Source organism: Aricia agestis, chromosome 9 (genome assembly GCF_905147365.1).
Source record: "Aricia agestis chromosome 9, ilAriAges1.1, whole genome shotgun sequence".
NCBI lineage: Eukaryota > Metazoa > Arthropoda > Insecta > Lepidoptera > Lycaenidae > Aricia > Aricia agestis.
In genome coordinates this window covers 13,736,925-13,755,047 of record NC_056414.1, presented here as the reverse complement: position 1 = coordinate 13,755,047, position 18,123 = coordinate 13,736,925, and the positions used below count along the sequence as shown (strand labels likewise).

General features: G+C 39.0%; 1 protein-coding gene across 1 annotated transcript; it reads left to right on the top strand.

Annotated features, from left to right (window-relative positions):
• The first annotated feature begins 549 nt into the window (after positions 1–549).
• Positions 550–17,939, top strand: LOC121730482 (tyrosine-protein kinase Shark). The gene is made up of 15 exons (XM_042119532.1): positions 550–781; positions 1,381–1,477; positions 1,554–1,630; positions 2,010–2,218; positions 8,882–9,080; positions 9,879–10,019; positions 11,374–11,479; positions 11,872–12,101; positions 12,600–12,740; positions 13,152–13,449; positions 13,764–13,975; positions 14,657–14,853; positions 15,829–16,054; positions 16,680–17,612; positions 17,728–17,939. Exons 1-14 carry the CDS (start codon positions 746–748, stop codon positions 16,875–16,877), a joined length of 2,367 nt encoding a protein of 788 aa, XP_041975466.1. The 5' UTR covers positions 550–745; the 3' UTR covers positions 16,878–17,612; positions 17,728–17,939.
• Positions 17,940–18,123: the final 184 nt, after the last annotated feature.

The following is an 18,123-nucleotide window of genomic DNA, read 5'->3' as shown; positions in this document are numbered from 1 at the left end:
AAACCTCATAGCAAAAAAGGTTAAAAGTAGATGGTCTTAAGTCTAAATAACAAGAAGATGCTTATCATTTCGTAGCCCGGACTTTGTAAGAATGCGTTTGTATATTTCTGTATGGTACTTTACGTTTTATGTAGAGTTCCAAATTCTTGAGATACAAGGCAAATTATTTAGATTTTCATACTTAATCCAGTAATCTTACACATATTGTATTACTCTATCTTTAGTGTATCGCTATTCGCTACGTTATACCTATTATTTTCGAGTTCATGCCTTTTACCTAGGTATGTAAACATAGCCATGGTAGAGTCAGTTATAGACTGTGTAGGCACATGCCTACACAGTCTATAACTGACTCTAAATACTAAAGGTAGATACCTACATAGGTATCTACCTAATTATTAGGTATCTATACTCCATTATGTTTTATTTACAAAATGTAATATGTTGCGAGGGAATGCGTACTACATTATATGGCATTGCTGAACTGAGTGCGCTGGTGATTCATTTCTCGGAATTGACCTTGCTATGAGTCATTCGTTGGAAGGCAGAGTTGGGGATACCGCGCCTGTCTGCCGGTTGCTCGCTTCGCGCACACCGCTCACAACTAATTCTCTGCGAAATTATTGTATTTCTTTGGAATATTACGTGAAAATGATAAAATGTGTAGTAATAAGAAGCGTATAAAATATAAATAAGCAGTTCTTTGCACCCATATAAATTTGTATAAAAAAATTGGGAAGTTGGAATGATAACAACCATGACGTCATTCATATTATTGAAGGTAAGAAATTATGTTTGTACTAAATAATTACAAAGTTTCGATGTAAGCCATAATATTATTATTATTAATTTTTGCATGTAAGTTATTTTTATCGTCCACGAAATAAAACATATTTTGACGTTCCAGTCTCTACGTAATACGCAAGAAGCGTAAAATGTATGCTCTACTATATCTATCCCTTTTTGTCATAGCTGTCAATATAAAGTTAAAATGCGATAGAAGATACTATTTTATAGCGTCCCTAAATTGACACGCTATTACATTCCTTTTGCTATAAGATAGAAAGAAACAGAAAATTAATAAAGTAACGAAAAGAAGCAACCATCCCACTCTAATGTTAGAAACTTCGACAAGTTTGAAGTTTGTATTTTGACATTTGGCTACTCAGTTTTCGACAAAGTACAAACAAATTACAAAGTTCTTTTGTTTTCTTCCAAAGTTTGTTTTACTATATAAGTATTTCATATCCAGAGTGATACTCAAATGGGTTTTCTTTGGTGAAATGTGCTGATTATACAAAATTATCTATTCAAAGGATGTTGATAAAAAGTTAAATCATCTGTGAATGTGACACTCGTTGAACAGGTTTAACTTTTCAGACAAACTCTTTTTTGTTGAGAATGAATAGAGAAGACAACGTAAACTGGTTTCATGGAAAAATATCTAGAGAAACTGCGGAAAGACTTCTCAAAGAAGGTATACATTATATACAATTGCAAATCACTAACTCTAATAAGAATGTGATAAACAATGTAGTAAAATTGTTTTGCAGAAGGTGAAGATGGTGTTTTCTTGGTACGGGAAAGTAATACGTCGCCGGGAGACTTTGTATTATCAGTTCTACATCAGGTAAAACCTAATCCAAATTGACTTAACCTCAATACATCAACTCATATTACAACTAGGATTTTCATGACTATAATGTTTTCTACAAATTTTAGGTCAAATTATGTTTAATATGTTTAATTATTAGGTTAAAATATAATAATTACAGTGGTCAATGTAAATATTGAAACACTTAACCAATAATATCAATGCTTTGTAAGCAAATAAGTATTTGTAATAGAGCGCAAATATTTTGCAACTCGACAATTAATAACCAAATTAGCCTAGCATAATGACATTTTACTTTGTATGTATTTTATACTGAATTGATAAAAGTAGTATGTTTAAAACTTAATAGGTAGATACAGATTTACCTTTATTTTTAAGTTTGAATTTCTTGTAGGGTGAAGTAGTGCATTATCAAATAAGAAGACATGGAGAAGACGCATTCTTCTCGATTGAGGAACATACTACAGTCCATGGCTTGGACACATTGATACAACATTACCGAGGTGACTCCAATGGCCTGGCTACGAGACTGTCTGTGGTGTGCAAGGGAAACCCGCCACCGCATGAATCGCGAACACAAGGCACCACAAACTTGCTGCATCGGTGAGTAAACTATTGACCTATTTACAAGACGTTTTCATAGACCCCTTAAATTATTTTTCTCACTCTTTTATTCACAAATAAATGTAAGGAAAAATTAATACTTAAAGTGAAATTTCATTCTTAAATTTGTAGCATTGTATTGTAGCTTTATACTGAACTTAGTTTTTGAATCAAAACATGTTTTTACGAATGTAGGTACTATCAGAGAAGTTGATTCCTGGGCAGATGGCGGACCTAAGTAATTTGATTGCGTTAAGTTAAACCCATGCTACTGATCACAGCTAACATTAAATTGACTTAAGACGACCAAATGACGTAGGTCCGTCAACTGCCTAGGAATCTATTTCCTCAATGGTACATATTACATAATATATATAATATTACAATAATTTGCTACAGTAAGGGTGGGTTGCACCCATAAAGTTAATATACCTAGCGGAATAGAGAAACAAAGGCCTGAGCAAGAGAGATGTCACTATCAGCAACACTGCGTGGTAAAAAGAGATGTAATGATACATGACAGCAGCACTATTTTTTGACGTCCAGTCGGCACGCGTGCCGCACGTTGACAATTTAATCTCATAGAATTCATGTTCAATCATGCTTGGGTAAGTGTATATGTACACATTTTTCACACAGATGAAGACCAATTTTGGTTTCGTTTGACAGTTCGAGATTGTTGCTCTATTCCGCTAGGTATATTAACTTTATGGTTGCACCAGAGGCGTGGTTAAGTTAAAGTTATGGTTATAGTTAAGGCTAACTTTAACCTTAACTTAGAATTTGACAGATGACAGCTGGTCCGACAAGGCTATAAATGAATGTGGGCGGGGGCGCTGCTGGTAAAGGAGAACTGTCAAAAATGGCGTTTTTGTATGATGACAGCGTTAGTTCCTTTTTTCGCCACGTTAATTTAAAGCCTTGTCGAGCTCAAGGTTATGGTTAAATATGGCGTCAATTTTTTACTTTAACCAAAGATTTGACATTTTGCATTGTAGTTATAGTTACAGTTATAGTTAAAGTAACCAACTTACTTTAACTATAACTGTAACTATAACTACAACCCACCCTTAAAGTTTATGTGCATGCAAGGTAGAATCTGTCATATTGTTGAACATAATATGAGTTTTATACCAATTACATAGTTCAATAACATTAATTATTATAAAATTAAGTTCAGTCCATATGTGTGGCCAAAGATCCATGTGTGCAATGTTTCTGTCATTTATTATATTGGCAAAAATTTACTATTCAAATTGCAAGTCTGAGAGCAAATAGTACTATTAAAATGGATTCATGATTGAATTTCGACCTTAGGGCCGTCATGTACTAATAATTGATGACGTCCGCAACTCCATTGCGCTAAAAGTCTTTTTTTTTTTTTAATAAGGGGGCAAACGAGCAAACGGGTCACCTGATGGAAAGCAACTTCCGTCGCCCATGGACACTCGCAGCATCTTTTGATTCTGCAGGTGCGTTGCCGACCTTTTAAGAAAGAATAGGGTAATAGGAGAGGGTAGGGATGGGAAGGGAAAGGAATAGGGGAGGTTAGGGAAGGGAATAGGGTAGGAGATTAGGCCTCCGGTAAACTCACTCACTCGGCGAAACACAGCGCGAGCGCTGTTTCACGCCGGTTTTCATTTCTTATTATAGAACCGTACATTTTTCCGGGATAAAAAGCATCCTATGCACTTTCCCGGACTTAAAGTATCTCTATACCAAATTTCAGGTTCAGAGGTTTGGGCGTGAAGTGGTAACAGCCAAACAGACACACTTTCGCATTTATAATAAGTATGGATAGATTTATCATATAGAAAGCATACTTTCTACAATTGTTAAAGTTGTGATTTAAAAAACTATATACAGTAGTCTTGGGCACTGAGGGTTCACTTTTATGTTTTAGCCCGGCCGCACATTGTCCGAATTCTGATCAGAAACAGTTGAATTTCGCCGGACCACCACCCCGCACACTATCCGAAATATCCTTCCGGCGAGTTCGAGCTCACTCGGCTCAGTACAAAATGTAAGAGACAGCGCGGATGTTCAACTGTTTCTGATCAGAAATTTCGGACAATGTGCGGCCGGGCTTAAACCTTATTGCCAAGTACCAACAAAATAACGTCCATTAAGGTGACGCCTTGATAATTTGGCTGCAGCGATATCGATTTTTCTCAACAATGACTAAAGCTAAGAAATTAAAGTTCATTGTCAGTATTCATCATGTCTTTATCTTTGAATTACCCATAGCATAACACGATTGGTCAACTTTTATAACACACAATAATTAATCAAAAAGACCTCTATAAAACAGGGATTCTAATTTTGCCAACAGAGGAGAGTGATTTAAGCTTCCAAAAGGGGTATGAAGATTTTGGCCGACATACTGTCCGCTATTGAGTTTTTTCGCGTTCACGGATATTTTTTCAAAAATGGATAGCTTATTAAAAAAATATATTTATGGTTTTTAAATTACGTGATAAAACCTACTTTGTCGCTTACGCCCTTTCCATTTCTTGCTGTTCCATGTCTTGTTTTAGATATGTGAGGCCGAAACAAGCAATCTAATATGGGAGAGCCATGCTTCGGCACGAATGGGCCGGCTCGACCGGATAAATACCACGTTCTCACAGAAAACCGGCGTGAAACAGCGCTTGCGCTGTGTTTCGCCGAGTGAGTGACTTTACCGGAGGCCCAATCCCCTACCCTACCCTCAACTATTCCCTTCCCTTCCCTTCCCTACCCTCCCCTATTACCCTATTCCCTCTTAAAAGGCCGGCGGCAGAAGTTGCTTTCCATCAGGTGACCCGTTGGCTCGTTTGCCCCCTTATTTCATAAAAAAAAAAAAAAAACATATCCAAAACGATTTTTACTTCAACGCGGCGTCACCTTAATGGTACACCGCGTGTGTCCGCGACTGTACAGTGTACACGAGGAATGTGATGATGACTACTATCGTCACAAAGCTAATAGCTTTTGAAGGAGGAAGTTCTATTAGGGAGACGCAAATTGCCCTTAATTTTTCTTACTCGAGCTCAAGTGATTGAGTCGCGTCGTATTGTTTGATCGTAGTCATACAACATAAATTGTCTTCATTGATAATATCATATTAACATGTTGCGTGATGGGGAAGGACCATGATTCTCATACCCAGAATCCATGCTAATATTATAAATTCGAAAGTGTTTCTGTCTGTCTGTCTGTCCGTCCGTCCCTCTGCCTGTCCATCTGTCTGTCTGTTACCTCTTCACGCTCAAACCGCTGAACCGATTTTACTGAAATTTGGCATGGAGATACTCTGAGTCTCAGGAAAGGACATGGGGTAGTTTTTATCCCGGTTTTTGAGTTGCGGGTGTCATCTAGTATAATATTATACATCGCAGCCCACAGGCCGTCGCACGTGGTGTGCGCGCAAATGATACTACCTGTGGAAGGGAATTTCGAGATGTGAAATTATATTCATATCCATTTGGAGACATTCCCAGGCCCATAGAGGCCCCTAGAAGCCCTAGGAACTCTAATCACTAGAGCACGTGTGTGCTTGGGTGACGGCTATGCTTACCATCAGCTGACCTGTCTACTCATTGCCTGGTTAACACTAGAAAATATTAAATTTTAGTAATTTCCAATGGTAAATGTAGTATCTATTAAAGGCTCTGAAATAAATTAAAAATGTACCACTACTCTGAAATGCGAGTATGGTAATCGATGGCTGAGAGGACAAAAGGGGTGACTGGCCTTAAATATTGTGGTTATTGCACATAAGTGATGTGTATGCAGTGACAGGTTTATTTGTGACTTCCTGCTCCACTGTATACGACCAATATCAATAATGTGGACGCTGACCATGATTCGGAACCGCTTTTTACGGCTATTTCACGGTTTCGATACCTTATTATTTCGTAGGCCGCATTCATTTAATGATTACTTAAGACTTAAGTAGTTATTTAGTGAAGATTGATGTTCATGGGTTTTATACCTTCACTAAGGTTGGGTTGCACCAGAGGCGTGGTTAAAGTTTAACCAAAGTTATTTTTATAGTTAAATATGGCGTCCTTTAGCTTTAACTTTAACCTTAACTTTAACCGGAGAAATTCACGTATGAGCGGAGGTAAGGACGCCATATTTAACTTTAACCAAAGATTTGACATTTTGCACTGTAGTTAAAGTTAAATTTACAGTTAAAGTTAAAGTTAGCTGGTGCAACCCAGTCTTAATATAGACCGCGCCAAACTTGCGGCTTTAAAAATAGAAGGGGAAGGCGCCATGTTCGATTTTAGGTAGGTATTTTGGATGAGGAGTGAGTGGAGTGGGTGCACCCGCAAGGGGGCACTTGATTTGTAGCTATTGTGTTTATTGCAGTAAATAGAAAACGTCCACACTCCGTTGCGCCAAAAATCGTTTATCGCACGGGAACTATTTTTTTCCGGGATGAAAGTATCTTCGACATACCATAAAGTTAATATACCTAGGTAACACTGAAAATGTTTAGAAAATGAAAAACGGTTTAATGTAGAAAGTTGCCAATACTTTTATTGTTTTTAGAAGTAATCTCCGTTCCTCTCTACACATCGTCACATTCGATGGAATCACCGAAAAAAGCAGTGGGCCCAGTCTTCCTTAGGGGTCTCTTCTGTGGCATTTTCGTACGCCTTCGTCGCATCTTCAGGCCTCGTAAAGCGAGTACCTCGAATTTTATCTTTATTTCTTGGGAATAAATTAAAGCCGCAGGACGTCAGGCCAGGACTATATGGCGTATGACTCAATATCTCAACACGTGCCATAGTCAAATTTTCAACAGTCCGTCTCGTGGAGTGCGCTGAAGCATTGTTATGGTGAAGGAGTTCACTTCGAGGGCGCTGTTGTCGAAATATTTCCAAGTAGACAGGCACACAGCGATTGGCATACCATTTTGCAGTAACTGTCCTTTCATCTTCTAGCACAACTGTGGCAAAATTACATTTCCGACCAAATAATGAGGCAATCATCTTTTTGCCTTGACTTCTTCCTTTCTTTACCTTAGTTGGCCAAACCTCGAAAGGAAACACCCCTTGAGCTGATTGTTTTTTGGTTTCGGGTTCAAAGCAATATATCCAGCTATCATCACCTGTAAGGTTGTCAAATACAGCATTTGAGTCACCGCCGTTGAACTTATCTAACATTTGGCGACACCAGTCCATGCGAAGGCGTTTCTGGTCGTCGATTGAAGTATGGGGAATGCATCTGGTACAAAGCTTCCTGACGCCTAAATGTTCATGAAATATTTGTTGAACTTGACTCATAGCAATGCCTAGGCTTGCCCGTATCTGCTGGTAGGTCACTCTTTTATCTCCCTCTATCATGCGTCGCACAACACTAATGTTAACTTCAGTAGTCGCTGTTAAAGGACGTCCCTCACGCGAATCATCAGTGAGATTGCTACGTCCACGTTTAAACTCGTTAAACCAATTGTAAATAGTGACACGAGATGGGGCTTCATTATGAAATGGTAATAGCAGCCTATCAAAGCTTTGTTATTGAGTAATCCCACAACGAAAGTCATAAAAAATCATTAACTGAAAATTTTCTCGCGTTAAGTTCATTTTCACGTGTAACAAGAGTTTTAGATTTGCCGCCAATTCACCAAAACAAATGACAAATAAATGTAATAAGTACACTAGATTATGTTACCAAAGAGTTCTATGATTGTAATTTAAAAAAAAGTTTTCATTAGTAATGTTTCTAACTAGCTAGTTCTAAACACTTTCAGTGTGACCCACGTAACTTTATACTTCATACCCAGCAAAATCGATTTAGCTGTTTGAGGTATGCATACTTTCGCATTTATTAGGATTTAGGATATTATACATGTGGCGATTACGACGTAGTAGTTTATCGTGGCCTATAATCATAGTACATACCTAAACAAATATTTTATTTTTAAATTTCTTTTACTGATACCTACTTCAGAGTTGTATCAGAATTAAGATGTTAGCGAACATTACGTAATCGCGTCGCCGAATGTTTTCATTTGTCGTAAAATTAGCATGGATACAAAAAACAACCTTGAATGATCTTCACAATCTAATTTAACGAGCAAACAGTAGGTCGTAAGGAGGCTGTATTGTAATTACATGATTCACTAACAATGATTCACCGTACTAACAGATGTATGAAGATATTCAAAATATTTGATATGACTAATGTAAAAACGCAGAATACATTGTTTAAATATAATCTCACAAGAAAATAAAATAACCCCAATTCATATTTTATTACATGAATATTAATGGATAGCCTTCAAAGCCAGACGCGGAATCGAATTAAGATGATTTCCTTTTATTTTTGTGACGATAGTATTTTGTGACGTGCATATTTAAACAAGGAGTTCCAAGACTTAAAAAATAGTTTAAAAGACAGTATAGTAGATAGAGCAAAATAAAATATACAGTGTGGATCTTTTCATTACTTAGGAAGAAGAGGTATTCTATAGAATATTCCCTTGAAGGGACTTGAAGAGTTGAAGACAGCATACTATTATGTCCAAATGCTTCACAATTCGAGATAGACAAAATGTCCATAAATGCTCAAAACTCCTGAACATTTATATAAAAACGCCCAACATACCCGTTAAGCTATCTGGCTTCTACATTCACAATCTATTTACTTATCTGACTTTTTTTATAGAGCAACAGAAGCTGGTAACTGCAGCATCGTCTCCCAGATCCTCGCTAGCGGCTACAAGAGTAGAGACGCCAAGAACCAGGATGGCCAGACCGCGGTACACATCGCCGCTAGGAAGGGAGAAAACGACATACTACTCAAACTCATAGAGAGCGGAGCTCCTGTTAATGTACGAGACTCCTTCGGGTATACGCCGTTGCATGTAAGTTTTCTCCACCAGCGGTCGTCTGTCTGGTGGTCGGCAGACCCCTCTTCGAAAGGGGCGATTACTCTCACCCAGGCCGAACAGAGGCCCCAGTGCGGGCTTGTCTAGGTCATTCCTCTCCTTTTGTCGCGATGCGCGGGAGCACGTTGCCCATCACGACTCTCGCGGGGGCTCGGTGCAATAGGTTACGGCTTCCCCTTGCCGTCACCCTGAGCTCCCCATCTATGGCGGGAGGTTGTGGCCGTTGTGGGCGCGACGTCTTCGCCTGGGCCGTCTTCTAGAGTCGAGCGCCTCCCTTTCTCTCGTGCGCTCGGCCTCAGTGTCTATCTGCCTGCTCGTCACCTCTTTACGTATAAACTACATCCTGATCCATGACTGGCAAGATGTGCGTAGTTGGATTTAAACAATTTAATTGAGACTCCCAAATAACGTTTTAATAATGAGTCATAATATCTGCGGCATATGGTCTCAAGGATATAACATTACATTTTTGTGACAATTCCTAATCTGTTTCCTCTTCCGTTACAGTCATGTGTTTCCCTTTACGATTGAGGTCCCTCAAATATTTATTACTATAATTTGATATTATGAAGTAAACAGAAACATAACGAATTCCATAATAGCATTACCTCTTATCATGCCGGCAGTTTCGAGTGTCCATGGGCGACGGTAGTTACTTTTCATCAGGTGACCCGTTCGCTCTTTTGCCCCTAATTTTAATAAATAAAAAAAACATACGAATAATGCTACCTTTAGAAGTTTATGTTAGGCTCAATCTCATCTTGTCTCTTTCAGTACACATGCCAGAACAACTTGCCGAAAACAACAGAGCTGTTGATAACGAAAGGGAGCGCAAACTATCAGATGAGGCACGCGCCCACCGGCAAAGTGCCCCTACACGACGCCGCACAGAGAGGACACATTGAATGTATAAAGGTAATATTAATTATCAGTATTGACCACTAATCAGTGCCGAATTTATATTTTTATGAGAGTAGGCCTTTGTTTCCGCCGCCCCATGTACGTAAATGTAATCTGTAGGGCCTCTATGGACGCTGCCGCCCCTAAGCCGTGGCCTATAACGGCCTATTTATAAATCCGGGGCTATTTACTAATCTATAGTCTGATCGTTGTGCCTGTAGAAATCACTGAAATTACTACTTATCTCTTAAGCTACCATTACAATTATTATCCTACTTCCTACTAATATTATAAAGCCGAAAGTTTGTTTGGATGTATGGATGTGTGGATGTATGGATGTTTGTTACTCTTTCACACAAAAACTACTGAACGGATTTTAATGAAACTTTACAATAATATAGCTTATACATCAGAATAACACATAGGCTAAAATTTTAACCGACTTTCAAAATGGGGGAGGTGTTATGTTCGTTTTCTTATATTCAACGATTACTCCGCCGTTTGTTAACCGATTCTCAAAATTTTTCTTTTGGTATATAGGGTATCATCCCAATTTGGTATTATATTCACAAAAGTGGTGATCTGATGAAGGATCCATAAGTAATCGAGGGAACTCCTCAAAACTTATAGGGAAACATGTGGTGACTTCGGTTTCGTGAGAAATATTCTAAGCATATGCTACCAAGAAGTAAGATTTTGCACCGAGGTATACCTGGTATACCGTGGTTAGGAAGGTGCTGAGAGAACTCCTGATTCTTTATAGATACAAGTTTGGGAGTTTCGGCGTTGTTTTAAGAACAGAAAGCATATGCTACTATGCAAATTACATTCATCATCATCATCACTACCATAATATTATACCATTTCATAGTCTATTAGATCGTGACTCGAGTTTGTCAAGCGATAATTAAAAAAAATCTATACCTACCTAATATTATAAACCTGAAGAGTATGTTTGCTTGAACGCGTCAATCTCAGGAACTACAGGTCCGATTTAAAAACTAATTTCAGTGTTAGATAGATCATTTATCGAGTAAGACTATAGGTTATATTATATTATCACGCTAAGACCAATACGACCGAAGAAACTCAGGATAACGTGGGAAAAACGGGGGAAATATTTTTTATGGGAAAATGTACGGTTTCTGTAAAATCCCTAATTTTCGCGGGCGAAGCCGCGCGGGACATCTAGTTTATTATGTATTTCGCGCCTGTAGAGTAGCTGTGGAAACGTAATATCTATTCTCGTAAGCGAAAAGACAAGTAGCGAAGGATTAAGCAAGAGTATAAACTCGTGCTATTGGAATCGTGCATAAGCATACTACACGATTCCAATAGTACATAATGCACGTATTTATTTTCATAACAGGTTTTACTCAAATTGAAAGCACCTGCCCATCCGAGAACGTTATCACAAGACACGCCCGCTCAGCTCGCCAAACACAACGGACATACGGACTGCTATCACATGTTAAGTAAGTCCCTTTACCCCCTAAAATGTGATTTAAATTATTATAGTTATGTACAAAATTACTTTTGACTATGTATATAACGTAAATACATAGTCAAAAGTAATTTTGTACACTTAAGAGTTAACAATATATTTTTTATTTCCACTATTATTTATTTTGATTATTTATCAATTATCAGTAACCTATAAACAAAATGATTCCATATTGTGCATTTTATGCATCTCTCTCACTAATATAAACATACAGGACATATTATTATCTTATTTTGTTACTGATGTTTTCTGTCAAGTGGCATTTTCAGCGCATCAGAGAAGTACAGTATCAGTGAAATTAATTGATCTAAAATGATTGTTTCATTAAGAAGTATATATTTTATATATAAAACCTCTTTACAGAAAACCACAAACCCGGCCCGCCCAACACATCAAAGAGTCTATGGTATCACGGCACGTTAAACCGAGAGGAGGCAGTCAAAACTCTAGAGGAGTACTGCAAACAGAATAATATACAGGACAAAGCGTCTGACGGGGTGTACCTAGTGCGGTATAGTGAGAGAAACACTGGGGCATACGTACTGACCATGCGCAGTGAGAACACGCCATACAACTTTATTATTAGGAAAGAGGTAACTATCTATTTTGACTTTTCACTTAGTTCTTTTTGCTGCAAACAAAAAAATAGTTTTAAAACTGAGTGAGTGTAAGGCGCAGCGCAGACGACAGACTATCCGTGACGCACTTTTTAGTCCGTGGAAATAGAACCTATGCAATTATATGCAGTAACGCACACGTCTGCAACGAACACGTGTGCGCTGCGCGTCGTGTGCGTTACTGCATATAATTGCATAGATTCTATTTCCACGGACTAAAAAGTGCGTCACGGATATTCTGTCGTCTGCGCTGCGCCTAAGTAAAAGGCTAGTAAAACTACATATCGACTTGCACTAGCGCAAGGAAGCGGTACGACACAATATCATATTGTCAATCGCAAATATGGAAGCGTCGACACGCGAAATATGTTTTGTCTTCTGTCTTTTTAAAGGCTAAAATGGTGTAAAAACGCTCGAACTGAGTTGACATGTGATATGGACCCAACATACGAAACCTTTTTTTTATATTTTCAGGGTGACTGGTTATTCATCGATGATGGTCCGTATCTGGAATCGCTGGAGAGGTTAATAGAGCACTACAGCACTGTGCCAGACGGACTGCCCACTAAACTGACCGCACCCGTGCCGCCTAAACCCAAACCGCCATTACCAGAGGTATTGATTTCCATATAATACTAGCTATTTGACCGAGCTAGCTAGATCGATTTATCGCCCCCGAAACCCACTGTATACTAAATTTCATGAAAATCGTTGGAGCCGAGATTCCAATTATATAAGATTATGTTGTCAGATTTAGTATTGTGTAGGTCGAGTATGTAAAAATCTTACAATACAATTTCAATATTGTACTGATGCAGTCTTTATACAATGAAACTACAAAATGTTATGATCAAACATTTTTAAACCGAGAACCACAGCACACCACGAAAAGGTGTTCTTAATTTCTTTTACTTATTAATCAACTTAATAATATATCCTTATTTGTAACTTAAAAGTGTTAAGTCGATTTAGAATGTAGTAGAAATGTAATCTTTAAATACATATTTATTATTTACATTGTTTCAGTTCTCAACAATGCCTCGAACAAAGAAGTCACCGAGCAAAGTACCGCTGAATCAGTCATTATCGCTGGTGAAACACGACATACTCAACGACAACCAAAGCCCAAACAACACCTCGTTCGAACTACTAGCGCGGAATCTGTCGTTCTCGTCTGACTTTAACAACGACAGTATGAATAACAACGACGAAGCAGACAACGATACGTATAAAGTGCCTGTCAATAACAACATGGTGGCTACCCTAGCAGAGAACTACAACGAAATATCAATTAATTCTGATGGCCAGTTGTCTACGCTGCAAGGTAATTAGTTCTTAATTTGTTAATAATAAAATCAGAAAAATAAATTGTTATAAAATACAGGAAAACACACAAAACGCACAAAACTTTAAGCTTTTTTTAATTACTATTTAAGCTTGTACTCATAATGCGAATTTCTCATTTATGTCCGACTTGATCCCGACGCCTGGCAACCCTACTTTCGAACATAGATAACATTTTTGTTGAGTATGTTCACTGCGCATATATTACATTATGGGCTCGTGCCCATAATGTAATATATTCTCCATTTGTATGGAGGATAAGCTAACGTAACATAAAAATTCATTCCATTCTAGAGTTCATTCCCCTCCACGAGTTAACGCTGGGTGCGGTGATCGGCGAGGGCGAATTTGGATCGGTGGTCCGCGCGCTGTATGCCGGCGCGCCCGTCGCGGTCAAGACGCTGCACGCACAGCACGACGCTAACCGCCGAGAGTTCCTAGCTGAGGCCAAACTCATGATGGCGCTGCGACATAGATGCATCGTGCGGATTATTGGCGTGTGCCTGGTAAGTTTGTGTGTGTCCGTCGCTGTCAAGATACTGCATTCATAACACGACTCCAATCGTCGCGAGTTTCTAGCTGAGAAAGAGAGTCAGACAGTCTGGGAAAGGCACATACAACGGCCGCACACAGAAACATTTAATGACGATTAAACTTCAATATTAGTTAATGGAATCAGGCGTTACTTTGCGGAAATCCATAGTTTAAATTTAGTTTGTTATTATTTTTAGCAATATTCCGCGAAAACAACTTCCACCTTTAAGTAAATGAGTGAGTTTCGCCCCAACACCGGAGCATCCTCAGGATGTGGACTCTACGAACTTAACTTAACGGACATTGTTCGTAGAGTCCACATCCTGAGGATGCTCCGGTGTTGGGGCGAAACGCGCGTCGAGGTTTTCAACCTGCATGGTGGTGAGGGGCCTTGCACGGATTTGCCAACATTATTGCTTGTGTGGTGGTGGTGTTTGCAAGTTCTTGCATGCGAGTGTACGCATAGGCAGTGTGGGAGGAGGGAGGTGCTGTACGCATGCCTATGCGTACACTCACTCATTTACTTAAAGGTGGAAGTTGTTTTCGCGGAATATTGCTAAAAATAATAACAAACTAAATTTAAACTTCAATATTAGCTCGTCTCTAAGTGCGACGGTTAATCTTTAGCTTCCTAACCTTCTAATATTATCCAGGGTCCCCCGCTCGCCATGGTTCAAGAACTAGTACCCTTGGGCTCGCTACTGGCGTACCTGACGCGGCACCGGGCGGAGGTCGGCGCGCACGAGCTGCGGCTGTGGGCGTGGCAGGTGGCGGCCGGCATGCGCTACCTCGAGCGACGCCGCTTCGTCCATCGAGATTTGGCGGCACGGAATATACTGTTGGCTAGCAGGTGAGCGTTATTAAATTATATTAATAATACCTTCGAATGGGCTCGCTACTCGCGTAATGAGTAGAGATGAGTGCACACGAGCTGCGGCTGTGGGCGTGGCAGATGGCGGCCGGCATGCGCTACGTCGAGTTGCGACGCTTCGTATATCGTGATTTGGCGTCCAGAAATATATGTATTGTTGGCTAGCATGTGAGGGGTTTTGCAATATTATATTAAGACTAGATGTGTTCTACGTTATTCGATTATTATCGGTCCGAAACCTTACATTGTTTTGCGAAACCTTAGGGTGATCGCAGACGACAGACTTTTTGTGCGATCGAGTCTGCGGCGCCCATACAGTCGGCATGCCGACTGTATGGGCGGCGTCTGTCGTCTGCGATCTCCCTTAGTGTCTAAATACACTATGCCGAATTTCCGCGGCGGAAGTTCGGCTTGATTCTGCCTGCAATTTATTTTAAATTACCGATGGGCGATGACACACCAATCACCATGCCGAAATTCCGTCACGTTGTATTGTATACGTTTGACATTACTGACGTAATCATGCGGAATTTCCGCCGCGGAAGTCGGAACTTCGACATAGTGTGTTTAGACACTTACATTTTTCTCGGTACTTACATAATGAAAAATAGTTTCACCGCTCAACACCTTCAGCACATCGACGCTGCGAACCGCGAAACAGCGGCAAACCTATTTACTATCTCATCCACCACACGACAATGCCTTATATTGCATCTCGCTCTATTCCTGTTTTGATATGTAGATTTTTCGCGTTTCACGACGTCGGTGTGCTTTGTTAACGTGTGAACATTGTCACACTTTCGCGTTATAGTGTCACTGCTTTAAAAACTTTGTTAAATTCTAGTTCTGATTCACGCTTGGCAATTTTACTCTTAATGCGCCTAAATGAGTTTCACTTGAAAAAGTTTTGCGTCTTTATAAAATGAAGAGTCTGACCTTTATATTTCATTCCAGACACCAAGCGAAGATCAGCGACTTTGGTCTATCGCGGGCTCTGTCAGCTGACAGCTCGTACTATCGCGCGTCCCGCGGCGGCAAGTGGCCGATCAAGTGGTATGCGCCAGAGGCGTACAACTACGGCACCTTCAGCCACGCGAGCGACGTGTGGAGCTACGGGGTGACCCTGTGGGAGATGTTCTCGTACGGACAGCAGCCGTATGGAGATATGAGGGGCATTGAGGTAATATATACGTTCACTTATTTGTGTCTGGTTTCAAGGGTTTTCTGACAAGATTTTATGTTAAAAGATAAACTCCTGACAAAAAATTCAGAGACCAGACGTTATTATAAGGTGTACTCGGCGAATAGAGACGGTAGTGGTCATTCCATATCGATATTGATCTATTAACCTGTTTAAGGCTAGTGGATCGATGTTGGCGACCAAGGTGTAGACTGTAGAACCAATCTATCTATATATATAAAACTCAAAGGAGACTGACTGACATGGTGATCGTTGATAGATCAACACACAGCCCAAACCACTGGACCGTTCGGATTAAAATTTGGCATGCAGGTAGATATTATGACGTAGGCATCCGCTAAGAAAGGATTTTGATCAATTCCACCTCCAAAGGGTTAAAATAGGGGATGAAAGTTTGTATATAATAATACTTCTTAACGTGAGCGAAGCCGCGGGCAAAAGCTCGTTTGGAAATAAAATTGTTTTTGTTAATCTTTTTTTTTTAGAATATCATGCCTTCCCTTTCATAACGAAATAGACGTTAAAATGGCACTAAAATTGCGTAGGTTTTAGAAAATGTTTATCTTTAGGCAATGAGTATTATTTTCAACAATTCATATTACAGGCAATACAGCTAATCGAGAACGGCGAAAGACTAAAACGTCCGGATAACTGTCCGGACGAGATCTACCAGGTGATGCTCGACTGCTGGACCTACAGTGCGGACCTCAGGCCGACATTCGCCAAACTAGTTGACGTCTTCTCCCAACACCCCGACTACGTCAACATCAGCCAGATAGCTGTGGATAATGATGATGAATGAAAAACAGTGAAATAGATCTTTGTGTGTTTGTGTGAGTGCAATATTTATAAGGTAAAGTATTTTAGAATATAGGGGATGGGGAAATTAGTTGGGGTAAATAAGGTTCAGAGCATATTTATAATATCAAAGTATTGTAATATTAGAAACATTAATACCAACGCGTAATTATTTTGGATGTGTACTTGCACACACAGGCACGTACCGTATAGGATACCTCTAAAATGCACACTTTCAAACCTCTTTGTATGAAGATGTTATAATATTCTTAAACTGTGATAATAGCTTGTTTCGACAAAACCGCTATAAGAGTTGATTATTTATGATCTGAACCCTAGTATCCCACCATCCCATATTTATTTTATGTACAACTTTGGTATGCATGGATCTGATATGCCGTATTGTGCCTAGCATAGTAAATGTTTTATGACAACTATAAATCGTACAAAATATTTTTATAAATCAAACAATGCCTTGCATTTTTTATCGAGTTTTAAAGACAAATTAATGATAGTTCAAATTTTTATATTTTAAATAGAATGTATGTTTTTTTGAATTTTGTATTTAAAAGCATTTTTAATATGTATTTTTATTCAAATATTTAGGGACATGCTTTACTTTGGCTATTGTAGTTTAGTAACATGATGCTTTTCAGTTACTTTTAGTCAGTGTACATTTACAAAATAACCAATTTAATATATTTTTATGTCATTTTAATAGCAACTAGCTGTACTAGCTGTTATCGCCCTCGAAACCCCCTATATACTAAATTTCAAGAAAATCGTTGGAGCCGATTCCGCGATTCCAATTATATATATATTTATATATATAATTGCTCGTTTAAAGATATAAGATAAGTGAAACCTACATTCCTCTACACTTTTATAAGATACCAATAGTAACTCTGTAAATAAGGTATTATGTATTTATTTTAGATCGAAGAGCAAATCGAGGCAAAAACTCAAAACAAAAAATAATATTACTCAATAATAATAATTTATGTTTCGCCATTTTATGCCATATGACATGTGATCAATAATGTTTGCCATTAGTGTTGTTGACTGTCCCCCTTTCTAATAAAAATATTTACAAAGGGAATAACTATACAAGGCCTGCTATGAGGTGCTTGTCCTGGCATATTAGCATATCACGTGACTAATGGCTACCATACACGCTGCGGTCTATCGGAGAGGTCCACCTGTGCAGGTATGCCCGAGCAGGTGTCAGTCGAAAGAATTGATTTTTCTTT